This window comes from Pteropus vampyrus, unplaced genomic scaffold, assembly GCF_000151845.1.
Source record: "Pteropus vampyrus isolate Shadow unplaced genomic scaffold, Pvam_2.0 Scaffold4, whole genome shotgun sequence".
Taxonomy (NCBI): domain Eukaryota; kingdom Metazoa; phylum Chordata; class Mammalia; order Chiroptera; family Pteropodidae; genus Pteropus; species Pteropus vampyrus.
Window position 1 is genome coordinate 17,205,433 of NW_011888785.1, and position 19,445 is coordinate 17,224,877.

Here is a 19,445-nt window from a genome sequence, read left to right on the forward strand (position 1 = left end):
GATAATAATCCAGGACAAAATATGTAAGTGACCCAACAGCAAATTCATAGGAGAAAAGAGATTCCCGCTGCCCTGATAATAGTTTAAGCAAGATTATGTTGGTGAAACTATGTCTAACTTATGACTGCTGCAAGATAAGCAATTTCGTGAGAGTGCCGAGTTTGTTGTGGTGATGTAGTCTAGGGAGGTAACTACTAACAAACTGCAAAGACTAAACTTCTCAACAGGCTCTCCACTAAATATATAATCAGAGGATACATTCCCTTGGTTGGTGTAAAATATACTATTAAGTTTAAATTACGAATGTAAGAGTATTTAATTAAATATTTGACTGCTAAAAACCAAGTGAGGTCAGAGCTATGATGACAAATCAACACTAGCTAGTCCACACAGCAGACATTCCGCCATTCAACAGAACTCGAGGCAGTAAAACTTCCAATAGGGCTAACCCCACTTAAGAGCAAATAAATGGGTTAACTGGCAGCATCCATGCAATAAAAACTTAAACAAAATTTCCAAGCAAGAAAGTGTTTAAGATGGAGCAGAATTCACAGGTGGGTGCAGATGGAGTTCCGCCAGGCTGAAGATATAAACGTTCTAGTCTATGTGGAAACAGCAGGCAATAGAAAACACTTTGGAAATCACCTTAAAGGATTTTAAACATTTAATTGTAGTCATAAAGGATCACCAGGCCTAAGTGGGAAATCTATATCATCTTTGTGTCTGTGGACAAGTTAATTTAAATAGTCACTTAACCTTTTCTTAAAGCTTTACACAGGTGGAAGCTTCTGATGTGTCAGTTTTCCACCTGTGTAAAGCTTTAAGAAAATGGCTTATATTATTCTGACAGGTTTTTTTCTGATTAGCTAATGTTGGAGGCCAGTTTATCTCTGGATTTATAGAAACCTCATAGTAGGTGTCTTAAGCATTGAGGTGAGGATGAAGCTTATCGATATGCCTATGGTTGGCTTACTAGTAAGGGCTTATAACAGAGTAAGGGATGAGAGCCAGCTTTCTCATTGAGGTGATTTATATCTATAGCCACAGAGATATACTATCAGAATTTGCTAAATGTATACATTTAAATAGCTCACAATTTTTGGAACATATTTCAAAAAATGGAAGTGTCTCAGGTGTCTACTTTTTAAAATGTAAGCCTGTAGAAATAAAATCGTAATGCCACAAAATAGCATTGAATGTAGTAATTGAATATCAAGCTCTTAACTCCATGGTGTCTTTAAAAAGTGTGTGAAGACACCAAAAGTAACTGTAAGAAAACTACAAAATAACTCTTAAGTGCTGAAACATTTACAAGGAAGGCAAATATAGCCTATGGATAACTTCAACTAATTTAAGCAATGAAATAATTATCGTGTGCTTCAGTGCTTTTTGTGGCTTACTTTTGCGTATACTCTTTGTTCATTTTGTACATCTTGGCGTGCTTGGCTTTCAATCATCTCGCTTTGCAGAGAAGCAACCATTTTTCCAATATTTTCTGATGCTGTTGTAATAGCTTCCAAAATATTTTTATCTGTAGTGACTGGTCTTAACTTTTCTAATTTTATTTCTTCATATATTTCATTCCATATTTCTCCAATCTATTATAACAAAGTTTAAGTTTAAAAAAGTTAAATGAACTGAAAATAAATGATACAATTCTAGGTAATACTTTAACACTTACTGGACCAGCTTTTCCTAACTTACACTTAGGAATAAGTGAAATGCACTGGGAATGACTTGGAGCACCAGTTACATCTGAGTATTCAGAAGTAGTTTACCAAATGTTTTTCAATGACAAAGTAGTCATGGATGAGGCTCCACTACCCAAGTCTAGTTCAATGCCATCATCACTGCCCTCTGGTTTAAAGTCATTGCTTTCATAGCTGCAGAAACTGCTGCTTTTGTCTTATCCTCTTGAACTACGGATGCTTTCCTTCTTAAAGCTCTGTACTGAAGGCTGAGTCAGGCTGAATTTATAGAACAATGAACATGGGAATTCCTGGGACCCTAGAACCCAGCTACCCTGAGAAATAGGGCTCTGCCCCTCACCTTCTACCTAAGACAATAATTGAAAATCAAGCTCTTAACACTATAGTTCCATCATGCTGATAGCTCCATCTCATGTTCTGGGTTGTCTGGAAATTAATGTGCTTGAGTATGTTTAAATTTAGAGAAAAATTTATATATCCTAGATAGGGATAAAATTCAGTCTTGTTTTCATTTGAAAATAGAGGTTTATCATTTACAACATTCAAATAAACAGTGTACTAATATTAGAAGAAAATGTTTACTTGAAAAGACTTTCCTGAAACTTCAAAAGCATTTATTTACCAAAAATATAACCAGCAATGTAAGCAAACTAATATCCTTTAATTGATATTTCATCATTATATAAAGTAATGGTAAAATAATTAATATTAATTTATTTTAATTGGCAATAATTCAATTACTTCTAGCTCCTAATGCTCTATAAAGAGAAGACATTATATTTTAAACATTTAGTTAGACTTCTGAATAACTCTGTCAGTAATATCCATCTTCTTTTATAAACTAATAGTTGGAAGAAATCTTATCTGAAGGAAAACACACAATCAATTCATTGTATATTTTCTGAATAGTACCAGATACAAAATGGAAAATAAAAATAACACAGTACAGGATGACTGCTCACAACTATGAACAGAACTTTTATTTCCCAGTTGACTTTTTGCCATACTAGATTTTAATAACAAGGTTAAAAGGTACTCACTTTAAAATCAAGGTATCTATGTATGATACAGAGGGTGACAAAATCTTCAGCAGATAGGCCAGGTAAATTTTCAAAATCTAAACAAATTTTACAAAGAGAGAATTACTTTAACAGAACAAGTGATTCCAATAGGCAAATATCTATTATAAAAACAAATAAACAGTTACTTTTGATTTCATCTTGCTTTATGAAAATGTTACTTCTATGAGCTTTTGACTTTTTTCCTGTAACAAACCTCTTCCAGGCCATCCTTAACTAGTCATTAAAGAGGAATACTTTCTGTGCTATGGATGGACCATATTGTATTTTCAGAACCTAACGAGTGAAGACTTTTTCCTTAATAAGAACAAGGACTTAGAAAAACTCAGGTGCTTCAGAATTCTAGTGTTTAAACCTACTCATCTAAACTAACTGCCTTTAATCCTGGATGCACACTGGAATTGCCTGGGGAGATATAAAAAAATACTGATACCTAGATCCCACACCCACTGATTTACTTGATCAGGGGAGTAGCCTGGGCATTGGGATAACAATGGAACATGCATTTATCTGTATAAAGGGACTTTGGTTCATCATGTTTGAAAAGTGGACTCCAAAGCAAAAGCAACTCACATATGAAGCAATCAGAGAAACTCTTGTGAATTTGACGAGTAGCTTCTTACCTAGTTTGCCCAACACAGCATAAATTTTTGCTCTGATGTTTTCAGCAACATCCATAACTGCGACAGTTGGGCAGTCAGCAGGCAGTGGCATGATATTTTGCTCTTCTTGAAAACTCGTAAATAGAGGTTTCTTTGTATCTAATCATTAGATAGGAAAAAAATATATAGAAGGAACAGATAAAAACTGTACTAAATAAAAATTTAATTTTGAGATTTTAGTCTAGACATTATAAAATATATAAAAATATTATAACAGAGTAAAATAGTGCCTTGTAGATGGTTATTCTTTTGAAGGCATAATAATCTGTGATTTTGTCCCCCATTTTGTGGCAAAACATATAGCTTTCATTTTTATCATTTATGTAAAATATAAAAATTTCAAAAAATTACTTTTTAAAATGTGAAACTCTTTTGTAAGCAACTTTTCTAATTTTGAAATCCAGAAATCGAACAATGTCAGTTAAACAATGATGTAATCTCCTTTGCTTTTGTTTCTATATATTATACTATAAATATAAAAACTTTTATGTTATAGGTCAAAACTGAGAAATAATTGGATTGAAGACAAATCATCTGAAGTTAAAGGGAAGATATTTTCATTTAAAAATAAATAATATTAACAGTATAGATGAAACCATAATAAGAATCTTAAGAGGTTTAGAAAATATAATGTAGCATTGTAGAATAGATAAGTGAACTATAGATTCTGATATTGTAAACTTCATTAATTTAGGATCTAGTAATTAAAATTTATGAAACATCTGATTTATTTTTGTTTAGAAAAGTTTATTTTATATAAAATAAATTATATAAATATGAATCAATAGAAATGTACAAAATAGAATAAAAATTGTTTATTACTGAATTTATTTCTAAAAGCAGGTAATTTTAGTACTACTGTTAGTTTTTTTTCAAGTTAGAGCATATAATCAAAGGCTTCTGGTCAAGATGGTGGAGTAGGGAACATTGTGCTCACCTCCTCCCATGATCACATCAAAATTACAACTAAACTACAGAACCACCATAATTGAGAATCTCCTGAAGTCTAGCTGAACAGAAGTCCTACAACTAAGGACATACAAAAGAAGCCATGTTGAAATTAATAGGAGGAAAGGAGATGCAGAATGGGCTGTTCCCACACCCACATGCGGCAGTTAAAAATTGGGAGGGATACCTTGGCTGTAGAGGTCCCTCCTGAAGAGCAAGGGGTCCCAGCCCACACCAAGCTCTACAGCCTGGGGTTCCAGTGCTGGGAAGAGAGGTCCTCACAACTTCTGGCTGTGAAAACCAGCAGATATTGTGCCTGAGTGAGAGGGAGGGCCGCTGGAGTACCAGGTGTTCCACTTAAAGGTCCCATGCATGGACTTACTCGCTGAGCTCCAGCACAGGGGCAGCAGTTCAAAAGGCAGCAAGGACATATGGGGAGGCACTTAATTGTCTGGCTTCAGGGTGAGGGCTAGAAGGGCAGCTTTACCCTAGACAGAACTGCTGGTAGAAGCCATTGTTCCTTTGCTGAGCCCTCCCTCGACCCAGCTTGCAGATGCCATATCTGAGTCTCCATCAACCTAGCTAACAAGGTTCAGTCACCTTGGTGATTCTGAGACCCTGTGCAACCCAGTTTAGGGGCCCACCCAAGATACTTCCAGGGGCTTTTCCACACAAACAGCCTGTCTTGGCTCATCTGTGGACTTTTCTGAAATCTCTCAAAGGTTATTCCATTTCTGGGTATTTATATGAAGAAACCCAAAATACTACTTCCAAAAGAGATTCATCCATATGTTCACTGCAGCATTACTTACATTAACCAAGATATGGAGGCAACCTAAGTGTCCATCAATAGATGAATGGATAAAGAAGTGAGACATATATACAATGGAATATTACTCAGCCACAGAAAAGAATGAAATCTTGCGACCTGCAACAACATGGATGGACCTAGAGGGTATTACGCTAAGTGAAATAAATTAAGGAAAGACAAAGTAGCATATGATTTCACTTATATGTGGAATTTAAAAAACAAAATAAATGAACAAACAAAACAAAATCATTCATAGAGAACATTTTGATGGTTGCCAGATGGGAGGGCGGTTAGGAGGTTGGGTGAAAAAGGGGAAGGGATAAAGCAGTACAAATTGGTAGGTGCAAAATTATCATGGGATGTAAAGTGTAGCATAGAGAATAGTCAACAATATTATAATAACTATGCATGGTGCCAGATGGGTATTAGATTTATTGTCATGATCACTTTGTTAAGTTTTATTAGTGTCTAGTCACTATGTTGTATACCCAAAACTAATATAATATGGTATGTCACCTATAATTGAAAAATAAAAAATATTGAAAAGAATATCGTCAAATACCATTTCCTGAAAATTTCTATAAAAATATCAACCTGCTGCTTATTTTGTCAGTTTTCTTCTCATTATGCAGAATTTACAATAGCAAGATCTGCAAACTTCTGTGAAAAGAACTTTAAACAAAGGTGTAAAAGTCTTCATATTTTCCTAATATCTTTTAAAGATCTTTTTAAAAATATGCATCTAATTGCTTCTACTAACAATAACAAATACTCACCAATGATCTTCCCATGCTTATCACGTTTTACTCCAAGTTCTTTTTCTTCCTTTCTCCACAATTTAATTAAAAGACTAGCAGCTGTCTGGTCCTTCTTCCCTCGCCAAGAATTGACATGAACCGTAGTTTTGGGATTATCGCAAAATTCAACCATTATTCCAAGTATTAAATTACAGAATTTTTTTTGGTTCAACTTTTGCAAGGAAACAGAAAAAGCAAAAAGTTGCAGTAAATATTAGAACTATTACCTTAAAAAAAAAGGAAAAACATTTCTATTAATCAGTAGGTTTCTTCTAAATAATTGCTTTACAAAATTCAAACTCTAATTATGATTTATGATAACCTGTTAATATAGATACCCATTGTTATGAATGCACTTTCAAACATTAGGAATTAAAAAGAATAAAAGATTCAATATAATTTTGACACAGTCATAAACATATATCACAAACAAAAATGTAATTGATTTGGTTGACTAGGAAAAGGGAGAGTGTAAAAATAAGTGAAGATGTTTAAGTGGAGCAAGTTCAACAGTACTATGCATAAGTCACTGTAATTACAGGATCTTTCTAATTTACATGCTTTATTAAGGTTTGTAAAGACTAGCTATAACCTACCTGTTACTAAGAGAATAACTGATGGTAATATCAAATGGCAGTCACATATGACAATAAATAAAAATGAGGTATAATTTTGTATTTTGAACATCAGCACCTATAAGACTAAGAATCTAAGAAAAATTAAGCATATTTTCTTTGTTTTGCTAAAACTAGTTTTCAGCAAACCAAAATGTAGGTAGAGAGAAGTCCATCCAGAGCAATGGCCTCCACACGGGGATGGTTTCTGTTGGAAATATTTTTTGTTGATCAACTCTTATAGTATATGGCTAATAGAATACAGCAAAAGAAACAGGTAACCTGTTGTTTGAATTACAAACATTATCAGTTTCTTCTTTTATTAAATGAAGGATAATAATATTACCTGCTTTAGAGAGTTATTATGATGGGTTATATGAGACTGTTACATAATAAGCTATCAATAATATTTAACCACTATTAGCAATTATTATCAACGTACATTGAATAAATATTTTAGCAGATTATATTAAGCAGAACTCAAATCAAATGAGTTATTTTTATACTTTACTTTCAGGAGAAAGAGGAAAATGTAAAGGACTGAAGTCAGTATAAAAACTTCATTAAAGAATGTTTATAATTAACTTGAATGGTTCGATCCACATTAAGCACAATCTAAGACTTATATTCATAATAACAGAAAACACATAGCAAAAATATGCATCAGGAACTTTTCTAACTAATGCATGCAAGTGTGTATATATCATATGCATACGTGCACATGCACACATACAATCACCTATATAATCGTCCCAGGAATGCATGAGGTAAATACTGTTATGTCTGTTTTGAAGAAGTTGATGGCAGAGATGTTATATAACTTGTTCAAATTACACAGCTAACAAGTATTGGAGGCCTCAGTCAGACCGATTCTAGCCTATACTTGTAATCACTGTGCCTATATGGCTTCTCCTACTCCAGACTTGTCTTTCCATCAAAGAAATCCTGATGGTGAAGGAGAGTGCACACAATGAGAAATGTCTTTGCAGTCTTCCATATAATCTTAAATATTAAATATTTAATACATACATGTTTAATGTAACTCCTTACTTCCAAGTCTTTAAGTAAAAGCAAGGTTCCCGGAAGATGTGCCAAATTAATTCTGTGACTTTGAGAATCCCCTGACACATAACTGTGTGCCTCTGGGCACACTTGTACTGTAGTCATAGAAACATGGTGAGCTATGCGTCATTCAGGACGATATTAGTAAAGCTACATGTACGGCCTTCTGTATTATGGTCAACTTCTGAACTTTCCAAGTGTTTCTGGTTATGATCCATTCCTGTTTATCGAGGTGGGTTATTTTTATTACTACTATCATTATTTACTTATTTTGTTTGCAGTGTTTTATATCTTATGAGTTTGCTCTCTTATCGCTAGTGTCAAAAAATTTTCTTTCAGAGAAATGGAAGGACACAAATAACTTTAGTCCCTTTGCTAAACCAAAGTAGGTTATTCTGTTAAAAAAAAATCAAGAATGGTGGTAGTCAGTGACCCTGCTAGAACTCTGCAAGAATATCTTCCAAAGTTTTATTGAAACAAAATTATACCTTTTCTCAGACATCATCTTGACTACGGACTCCCTTAGAACTGAGGCCAGTAGGGGGTTACTTTGAGGATCAAATGAGGATCTTTGTCATTTTTCGCAGCTGCTAGATGGCAGCCATCTTTTCTGGAAGGCTTAGTATGCTCACTCCTGCCTATTCTGTAAAATGGTCCATGACACACTAGGTTTTTCACATTGACTACAAAGTTCTTAACTATACAGTTCTTTTCTCCTTTGTCTAATGTGGCCTTTAACTTTTAATACTAACAGAAGGAACAAGACGTTATTAATAAGTGATTAAGGGTTTTGATATAGCCTAGCACTTCACAAAGGTTGGTGGGAAAAAAAAAAACCCTTAAAAATTCTCTGTTGTCATATGTTTGGGAATGCTGACCCAAATAAACTGATTTCTTCAGAGCCTTTAATATGCCAATGCATATTATAAATCTCTAATAGGGATTTTGATTAAAACAAACATTGAATGATTTGGGGGCACATTTAATCATAGAATAATGTTCTGTGGTACTCAGTTTGGAAAGGGTTAATGCATTTATTTTGTTGTTTTATAATTGTTTTAATCATACTTACTGCCAATAAATCCAAAAGAAGAAAAATGCCTTCCTTTTCAAGAAAGTAATCCTCTGAGGGATAACATCCCAAAATGCAACACCTTAAATAAAAAGAAAGTTATTCATTTAACAAAGATTTATGGTTAAACTCAATTTGAGTTTATTCCTATCAAAATTTTTTCAAAGAATTTTTCATTTTCTTAAATCAAGTAGTATTTTTACTTAAAAAATTGAACTTTGAGGAGACTTAGATAGTGTTGTTTAATTTCGACTATTTTAAAACCAATATCAATTGGTTCTTTTTTCTAACTATTTCTTTTCTGTAGATGCAATATCTCCCTTTGCTTTCATGACATTAATTATTCTTAAAGGTCTCTTCTGGTTATTCTAGAATCGTTTCTTCAAGGCTTATCCATTTATTGTATCAGTGTTGGTATGCCTCAAACATTTGATTTTTAATTACTTCTTATCTTTGCAGTTGAGATTATTTGCTAAAGTGCCTGCTGTTTAGGCCTGTGCAACTCACATGGAGTGAGGGACTGAAGTTGCTACCAAGGCTACTTTCAGTGTTTTCTTGGGTACGGAATGGGTATCGGCTAAACAAGCTGTTGCTGCTGCTGCTGCTGCTGCTGCTGGTAAATAGTAAAGAGGTTGATCTCCTCTATTTCTCCCAGGCGTTCTAAGCCTGCTGGGGTCAACTTCCTGTGTCTCTTTCATATTTAACATGGCTATTACTTAATTATCTATGGTTCAACAATAATATGGTAATTATTTAACATGAATTCCTCTTGGAAAAAAAAAGAGACCCTTGTTTCTGCTGCCTGTTTTGTGATAGTTGTGTGTGGTGGTGGGAGTTGGGGTGGTGGTGCATAAAGGCCATCAGGCTGGACCCTCCCACTCAAGTGGCTGCAGGTTTTACCATCTCTAGGTATGAACTGTGCTTTTTGTTCCCACTTATGAGGTAATACTCTGACACTGTTTTTTTACCTCATAAATTCACAACAATCACTGTAAGAGAAAAAACAGAACATTCTCGTTTGTTCAGGAATTAAACAATATACTTCTAAATCTCTCAAAGGTCAAAAAGAAAATCACAATGAAAATTTGAAAATAATTTGAACTTAATGATAATAAAAATAGGACATACTGAAACCTGTGGCTTGGAGCTAAAACTATGATTAGAGGAGAATTTATAACCTTATATGAATATATAGAGCAGAAGGTTGAAATTTAAGATCCTGTCATCTATTTCAAGAAATAGAAAAGGTAAAACTGAATGAAAGAAAAAGAAATTAATGAAATATAAAACAAGATAAAATAGAATCACTCAAGCACACAAATGGATTCTTTAAAAAGACTAATAATATTCCTTAATTCCTGGTGAACACATCAAAGGAAAAAAATAGAGAAGGAAGAAATGACTAATACCAGGAAAGAAAAAAAAGGGTACTACTTCGTATCCTACAGACATTAAAGATACGAAGAGTATACTACAACCACATGACAGTAAATTTGAAAATTTAGATAAGATAAACTCCTATTAGAATACATCTTATTAGAACCTACAAAAGGAGAAATAGAACATCTTAATAGATATGTATATATTTATATTCAAGAAATAAAATCTATATTTCAGAACCTTTCTAAAAGTAAACTCTAGGCACAGATGACTTAATTGTTAAATTCCACTCATTATTTAAAAAAGATATAACAACGGTCTCACAAAAACTTTCTATAGAATATAAAAGAATATTTCCTAACTTGTTTTATTACATCAACATAAACTAGATACTAGAATTTACCTTGGTTTAAGTCCCTAAGAAGAAGAAAAACAACAAATGCCTGGGATCATCAATTGAACACTGAACTTATTACTTGTTATTTCTACCTTATTATCCAAAGGGATTTGAATTTGTATTATAATAAAAGACAGGTAAATAAAACCAAAACTATAGGATAAAAATTTGATTTTTATCTTAGTATAATTGTGATTTACTAAATAAAGGAGAAATAAAACCTCACAATATTTTCTGCAGTAACTTCTGAATCCCAATATATTGGTATAGTAAGAGTGGTACTCAATACTCAGCTTTGAATTTTTTACTATGCTTAATACAGTGCTTTTTGGTCAATAAGAATTTGCTATTGAAACTTAAGATCAGGTTTACATGTTATCACTATATCACTCTTTTCTGTATAATAATAATAATAATAAAAACTAGATAGCTGATTAGCCCCATTGCCTATGTGTATCTATCTAGATGAGAGCTGAGTAGTCCAGCTCTCAACATAAACAGTGAATTTGCAATGGGTAAAACTAGTTATTTGATCTTATGGAAAGTAGTATTCATCAGAGTTTTTTCCCCCCAGCTTATTTAGGTATAACTGGAAGACAAAAATCTGCATACAATTAATGTGTACAATTTGGTAAGTTTGGACACATGTATGTATTTATGTTACTATCACCACAATCCAGGAGATAAAAATAGCATCTCTAAAAGTTTCTTTACATCTGTGTTTTGTGTGTGTGTTTTTAAGATCACTTAACATGAGATCCACCTACTTAATTGTTACTTACACAATACTGTCACTTATAGGCACTATGCTGTACAGTAGATCTATAAGCCCTATATTGTGTAGCAAATCTCTGGAATTTACTAATAATTGTAACTTTATACCCATTGAACAACTGATACCTCTTACTCCATCATTCCACTGTCCATACACCATTGTCTACTTCTATAATTTTGAGTATTTTAGAGAAATCATGTATAAGAGATATCCTTCTGTGAATGACTTATTTCATTTAGCATGTCTTGCAGGTCCATCCATGTTAGTGCAAATGGTAGAGTTTCCTTATTTTTAAAGGCTGAGTAATATTCTACATGTATATATCACATTTTTATCCATTCATCTGTTGATGGACATTTGGGTTGTTTCCATATCTTGGCCATGTGAATAATGCTGCTAAGAACATAAGGCAGTTGTCTCTTCAAGATCCTGATTTCAATCCTTTGAGACAAATATCCAGAAGTGGAACTGCTGGATCATATGGTAGTACTTTTTTGAAGAATCTGCATATTGTTTTCTACAGTGGTTATACCATTTTACATTCCCACCAATAGAGTAAGGTTCCCTTTTCTCCACAACCTTGTCAACATTTGTATCTTTTCTTTTGTTTGAAAATAACCATTCCAACAGGTGTGAGGTGATATCTCACTGTAGTTTTATTTGGATTGCCCTGAAGATTAGTGGTTCCATATGAGTTTTTGAATTGTATTTTCTATTTCTGTAAAAAAAATATCTTTAGGATTTTAATAGGGACTACATTGAATCTAAAAATAACTTTGGGTAGTATGAAAATTTAAACATTAACTCTTCTAACCCATGAACACAAGAAGTCTTTCCATTTATTTGTGTCTGCTTTACTTGGTTTTATTTATCTGTGTCTTATAATACAACTTCAAATCCCTTTGGATAACAGATAAGGTAGAAATAACAAATAAGTAATAAATAAGTTCAGTGTTCAATTGGTGATACCAGGCATCTGTTCTTTTGCCTCTTCATCAATGTTTTAAAGTTTACAACTATACATACAACTACTCAGTTATGTTTATTCATAAGTTTTAATATTTTTTGGTATTGTCGCAAATGTGATTTTCTTAATTTCCTTTTTGGATAGTTCATTATTGGTGTGTGGAAATGCAACTGATTTTTGTATGTTGATTTCATATCCTGCAACTTTACTGAATTCATTTATTATAAATTTATTATACCAGTTTTTTTGGTTCAGTCTTTAGGTTTTTCTACATATAAGGTCATGTCATCTGCAAACAGATAATTTTACTTCTTCATTTCTGATTTGGATGTCTTATATGCTAGGAGTGACAGTAACATGTTGAAAAGAACTGGTGAGAGTGGACAGCTTTGCTTTGTTACAGATTTTAAAGAAAAAGGTTTCAAGATTTCAGCTTTCATACTGAGTGTGATGTTAACTGTGAGCTTTTCATAGATGGGCTTTATTTGTTGAAGTAAGCTCCTTGTCTACCTATGTTGAGAGTTTTTATCATGAAAGGGTGTTGAATTTTTTCAAAAGCTTTTTCTGTATCTATTGAGATGATTATGTGATTTTTCTTTTATTTTGTTAATGTGGTGTAGGACACTGATTAACTTGCATATATTAAACCATTCATGGATCTCAGGGATAAATCCCACTTGGTCACGGTGTATGATCCTTTTAGTGTGACGTTGAATTTTGTTTGCTAATATTTCTTGAGGATTTTTGCATCCATGTTCATCAGGGATATCGGTCTGTAGTTTTCTCATTGTGTCTTTGGCTTTGGTATAACAGTGATGCTGTCTCTCATAAATGAATTTGGAAGTGTTTCCTCTTCTACTTTTTGGAAGAGCTTAAAAAAGAATTAGTATTAATTATTTACGTTTTTGGAAAATTTACCGGTGAAGCTATCTGGTCCCAGGCTTTTTTTGTTGGGAGGTTTTGATTGATTTAATTTCCCTATTGTTATTGGTCTATTTAGGCTTTCTATTTCTTCTTAATTTAGTCTTGATGGGTTGTATGTTTCTAGGAATTTATCCATTTCTTCTATGTTGTCCAATATGCTGGCATATAGTTATTTATAATAGTCCTTTAAAATCTTTTTTTTGGTGGCATTTGCTGTGATGTCTTCTCTTTTATTTACAATTTTCTTTGAGTCTCCTTTTTTTCCTTAGTCTAGCTAAAGGTTTGCTGATTTTATCTTTTAAAAAAAAACAACTTTTAGTTTTGTTGATTTTTTTTCTATTACCTATTTCATTTATCTGCTCTCATATTTATTATTTACTTTCTTCTGCTAATTTGGGCTTAGTTTGTTCTTTATTTTCTAGTTCCTTAAGGTGTAAAGTTAAGTCATTTGATATAGGCATTTATCACTGTAAATTTTCCTCTTACTACTGCTTTTGCTGTATTATGTAAATTTTGGTATGTTGTATTTTCAATTTAGTTTTCTTGAAATATTTTCTAATTCCTCTTTTGTTTTTGTCTTTGATGCAATGGTTGTTTCAACCATTTGTTGTTTAGTTTCCATTAATTTCTGAGTTTTCCTGATTTCCTTTTGTTATTGATTTTTAGTTTTATTCCACTGTGATCAGAAAAGATATTTTGAATGAAAGATATATTTCCTTAAATTTGCTGAGACTTGTTTTGTGACCAGGCATGTGATCTATCCTACAAATATTGCATGTGTGCTTGTAAAAAAACCTCTGCGTCTCCTCTCAACACTCTTCTTTCAATAGTTCACTTTTGGCCACCAAAAGTGTGAGTTTTTTCCCATACCAACTAATTCTCCAATTCTCTGCAGACACTATTTGGGTGTCCTACAATTCAGTTCAATTCTGACACTGCCTACCTAGAATTATCATCATATTTCACAGGTGAAGGACTCAGTCCCATAAGTCTGCACTGCCTCCCTGACCCCACTTTAGACACCAGTCCAAGTTGTCACCTGTGCTTCTGACCAACCAGCCATAAAGCAGATGTTCCATCTTTCCTGGGGATGGAAAATTTGTTACAGAGGCTCACAGAACTAAGAACAGTGTACTTAGTAGATTAATGGTTAATTATAAAAGCATACAACCTGGGAACAGCCAGATGAAAGAGATGCATAGGGCAAGATATGAGAGAAGGGGAATGAAGCTTCCATGCCCTCTCTCAGAAGCCCCATGTGTTCGCCAACTCGGAAGCTCTCTCAACTCAAAGTTTAGAATTTTTATGAAGGCTTCCTTATGGAGGCATGATTAATTAAATAATTGGCCACTAATGACTAATCTCAATCTCTAGCCTCTCTCCCCTCCATAGAGGTTGAGGGTTGGTGTGAAAAGTGTCAACTCTCTAATCAATCATATGGTTGGTTCCCCTGGAAACCAGACCTTCATTCTGTGGTTATCTAGTAGTTTTCCAAAAATCGCCTTATTAACATAAACTCAGATTTGGTTGAAAGGGACTTGTTATGAATAACAAAAGATGCTAATGTTTATTAGTCTAGAGCTATTATAGGAACTGAGAATAAAAGACCAACTATTATAACAAAAGATGTTCCCATTGCTCTTATTGACTAAAAAATTAAGAGTTTTAAGAACTCTGTTCTAGAAATGGACCAAATATATATTTCTTATTATAAATCATAGTATCACAGCACTTGAAAAGGATATGTATTCTGCTGCTATTGGGTGGAATGTTCTATATATAATATATACCTGTTAGGTCCATTTGATGTATAGTCATCAGTTTTTTTTTACAAATGTGTTGCAATGTAACTTTCATGAATACTACCTAAATAGAACTGGAGAAATGTATGAAGTGTTAATGATATGCGAGACCCAAGTAATTTTCTCCAAAACAAATTTTTGTAAACTGATATTAAGTACAGCAATATTTTTTGCCCTTAGGAAAGCTACAAAGTTTGGGAAACAATATTGGTTAGGAAATTCCAAATCAATTGGTTTTCAACTCCTTGAAGAGAAGATGAGTTAGGAATTCAACAGTCTTCAAGTATACGAAGAACAGTGTATGAGTAATAATAGATGCTAGTGTTTACTCAGATTGGGCCATAATAGAATGGGTTAAAATCACAAAGTCAGGAATTTAAGTTTAGATACAAGAATGGTTTTATATTTGAGTGACGGTCAAGATTATCTTCCAAAAGACATTAGTAAGGTCATTTCTGGACTATTAAAAAGAAAAAGGCATTGAGAGAGTTATCTTTCTGGTGTGATTTTGAGGGGAAAAAATTGGCATACATAGCTATGAAGTAATTTTCTCGTACCATGATTCTATCTACCTTGGGTATAGTAATACTCACCAAATGCTGTCCAATGTGCTAAAAAGAAGTACAATATAGCCTAATCCACTCTGAAACTTCTTGGGGTCTGTTTTCAATACATGAAGAATTACATCCACTCCTTCAGTTCCAAAAATTTCCTAAGAGATTTATTTAAAATTATTTCTTGAAATAAATAATCTCTTCCTTTCCCATTTCATTCTGTCCCCTAAAATTTTTTTTTTCACCAGAAAAATACAACATTGTTAGGAAAATAGTATTTTTTAATGCAATCTTTTCCCCCCGAATTTGCACTTACTCGCTTTCAGGAATATAAGACAAACTGTTGTAAAGCTAATCATTTTAAGAGAGGGCATCAATCAATAGGCCCTTTTGTTTTTTCCCTTTTCCCTCTCTTTTAGAAAAATAAACCGTAAGACTTGTCCCATGATTTTCTTCCATGGTATAATGAATATAGTTAATCATCATGTCAGATGACTACTAGGTACTAATAGTAGTAATAGGCTAAAATTCTATCATGGAAGATATTCTAACATTCCCAAAAGAGAAATAAATATATAAATGGTAGTTAAAACTTCAATAATTTATATGAAGTTATTACCAGTTAATATTTGTACCTTACCAATTACCTTTCTCATTGCCTTGTTGTTCAGTTCTAGTTCCCAGTAAGCAAGACTGTGAGTACTTTTCCAGAAGAGCATAGGCACAGAGTCGTAGAATAGAAGGCAAAGTTGCATCAAAGCCTGGAGCTAAGTGTACATTTACTGTTCCTGTTGCCACTCCCTAAAAGCCCTGGAACCTTCCTAACTTTTTACTTTTACCTTTCCAATTCTGTCTCTTGCTAGTTATCAATTTCTGAGACTCAGAGTTTGCTATGGAGTTAAAAAAAGATCAAGTGGAATTAGCTATTTTTCTAATTTTAGTTTTAGGTATGAATCCAATTCAAACCTAAAACAGCATTTATAATGGTATATAGCTCACTTGGGAAAACTGTTTGCCAGTTTCTTAAAAACATGCACCTATTTTATGATCCATCAGCTGCTAGGTATTTACCAAAGAGACATAAAAGTGTTATGTCCACAAAAAGACTAGTACAAGAATGTTCACTGATGCTTTTTACATAACAGCCCCATATGGAAACAATTTACATGTTTTTAACAGGGGAATGGAGAAACAAATTCTGGTATACTCATACAATGAAATACTATTCGGCAATAAAAAGCAGTGCACTGCTGATACATGCAACAACATGGATATGTTTCATGAGATACAATGCTGGATGACAGAAACCAGATATAAAAGAGTAACTACTATGATTCTATTAAAATAAAGTTAAAGAATAGGTGAAACAAATTTATGTGGATAGAAATCAGAATAGTGGTTTTCTGGAGGCAAGTTGGGGGATGGTTGCTAAGGGGCATAAAAGACTTTTATAGTGAGATAACAAAATTCTATATTTTAATTGGAGTATTAGTTAAATGAGTACATATTTGTTAAATCCTATTGAACTGTATACTTAAGATCTATACACTTACTGTATATAATTATATTCTAATTATAAAAAAGAATATTAAATTATTCTTCACAAGATTAAAGAACACCAATATTTACGGACAATTACTAAGAAAAAGTTCATAGTGTTGGGTGACTGGGAGATCTAAGTAAAACTTTGATTCACAGGCATACATACCTTCCTAGGAATATTATGTTCACAAAGACCAGATAAGATAAGTAATATATCAGATTGAATTTCCAAAACAATGGCCTCTTCCTTGTCATTAGACTTGCTTATTGTATTTTTAAAGATTCCTGGTATGAGAAAATTTAAAGAATGTAAAATTATTAGACACTATATTTTTATTTTGATCAATTACTGTTTTTAAAATCTCTTCTTATAAAATTTCACTTAGAGAAAGTTTTAAAAGTATCTATTTTCATTTCATAGTTGCTTAGAAGCTGTAGACAGAAAATGATAAATGGGTTCTTTGAGTTCTCAATAGCCCCATCTATGTAGAAGTTCTAGTACTTCTAGAGTGTCATTAAGACACACTAACAACCTGATACTTTGCTCAGTAAACAAAATCGTTTAAAAATATGTAGTTTTATGAGGCAGAAATGAGTGCCTTTGCAAATATGTGACCAAAATGCCTGATCATAGCTTGCCTCATGTCTTCTCCTCATGTGGAAGAGGAGGAAGAACTCCAAAGGTGGAAGACCTCCATAAGTATGTTTTCTATCCTTGATACTTCTTTCTGCATTCTCTCCTTCGGTCTATCTGGAGGTTTCTTTAACTGCAGGTAGCAGTATTCCCATGTCCTTTAAAATCTCTCCCTCACTTCTAACCAAAATTTAAAAAGACATGAAAACAGCCACTTACACTAATGGACTGACATCTACAATAAAATTTTGCTTCAAAAAGGAATTTTTCTTTAAGCTTTAAATGAAGAACGAAAGTCATTCTTCCTCTGTTAAAGGGGTCACTGGCATTAACAGAAGGTGTGGAGCTATGTTCCAAAGAAGGACCATGGAAATCACAGCCTATGTACGTTGTTGGCTCTGAAGGGATGATTCTTGGCCCTGTGAGGATGAAATACAGGTGGGGGATCGGACCATGGGAAGGCTAGTTGAGCATACTGGAGGCCCAGGTCAGGGGAGGCCATGGACAGAGGGGCCTATGTGCCTTATCAGGAGCATTTTCTAGGAATCCAAGCTGGTCTGCTTCTCCTTTCTAGATTGTCTCATTTTCCTTCCTAGCCGGGTACAGTCATGTCATCTCCCCTGCTGTAACACGTTACATTAATAGAGTTATTGTCTTTATATTTAAGTATCCTTTAGTTCCCCTGCCTTTACCCTCTCCTTGTTCTATTCTAAATGATCCAATATATTTCTTTCAGATTTCTCTTTCCAAAACAGCATTATTCATATAACTAGCTTCCCTGATCAAAAAACACGAGTAGTTCCCCATGCCTAAAGAGGATGAAGTTAAAACTATTACCTGCCATCTGAAACTGTTTCTTGGTTGGCCCCTGGCTAGACAATTAACCTTATATTACATTATCTGTCTTCATAAGACTTTGACTCCAATTAAGCTAGCTCTGAACACATCGTCATGCATTTCAGTACCATGTCTCTGCTCATGTTGTCCCTTTGCTTGAAAGACCATCCCTTTTTATTTCTCTCTTGAAACTAGCCCAATACTCTAACTCAGTAAAGTTTCCTGTTAAAATTGCCCAGCCTTGAAAACTATCCCAACCTTTTTGTTTCTATGGTGTTTATTCTATTACTCATTAGGTGCCTTACTGATGGTACATGGTAACACATGCTATCTTTCTAAAATAAACCTCTTTTCTTTTGTTCTCATTAAGGGCAAGGTCCCTAGTGTTCTGCTCTGCATGTGCTTGTAATCCCAGTGCCTACTCAAAAGGCGTATAAACATCTACATTTACAATGCAATCACTATTTCTTGAGTACATTACTACTACAGAGCCCTCTGTTAGATTCAATAAGAATTCATGCTATAGGTTTTCCCATTTTCCTACCCCACTTCCCACCCAGGTAACATTAAGAATTCTTCCTGGACATATGGAGAATTATATTTCCTGGACTCCACTTGGTTGGGCTGGGTGGCTTAAGATAGTTCTGTACAATGAAATGTGCGCAGAAGTGAGAAAATCTACTTTTAGGTTTAGTCATCCCAAGCAAACTCATCAAAGAAGTGAATGTTTTTGCCTAGCCCTCTTTTCTACATCTTTATTTTGCTTACTAGTATTACTATTCGAGAGCACTACTCCACTTCACTAATGATGGAAGAGCAGGTACTTTAACTTAACAGGTAAAAGAGTGTTTGAGTAGGCATTTGTAATTAATTGCTATC

At 33.6% G+C, this 19,445-nt stretch overlaps 1 protein-coding gene across 11 annotated transcripts in view; it reads right to left on the reverse strand.

Moving 5' to 3' along the window:
- Nucleotides 1-19,445, reverse strand: part of CFAP69 (cilia and flagella associated protein 69) — a 52,920-nt gene that overhangs the window by 4,640 nt on the left and 28,835 nt on the right. For 10 of the 11 annotated variants that reach the window (XM_023533331.1, XM_023533345.1, XM_011363895.2 and 7 more), the window contains 7 exons: nucleotides 17,262-17,380; nucleotides 15,593-15,711; nucleotides 8,755-8,836; nucleotides 5,986-6,178; nucleotides 3,412-3,549; nucleotides 2,750-2,826; nucleotides 1,401-1,598 (listed from right to left, as the gene is read on the reverse strand). In XM_023533331.1, the coding sequence (XP_023389099.1) occupies nucleotides 1,401-1,598; nucleotides 2,750-2,826; nucleotides 3,412-3,549; nucleotides 5,986-6,178; nucleotides 8,755-8,836; nucleotides 15,593-15,711; nucleotides 17,262-17,380 (926 nt within the window). The remainder of the gene's footprint in view (nucleotides 1-1,400; nucleotides 1,599-2,749; nucleotides 2,827-3,411; nucleotides 3,550-5,985; nucleotides 6,179-8,754; nucleotides 8,837-15,592; nucleotides 15,712-17,261; nucleotides 17,381-19,445) is intronic. The other variant, XM_011363909.2, reaches the window with a different exon arrangement.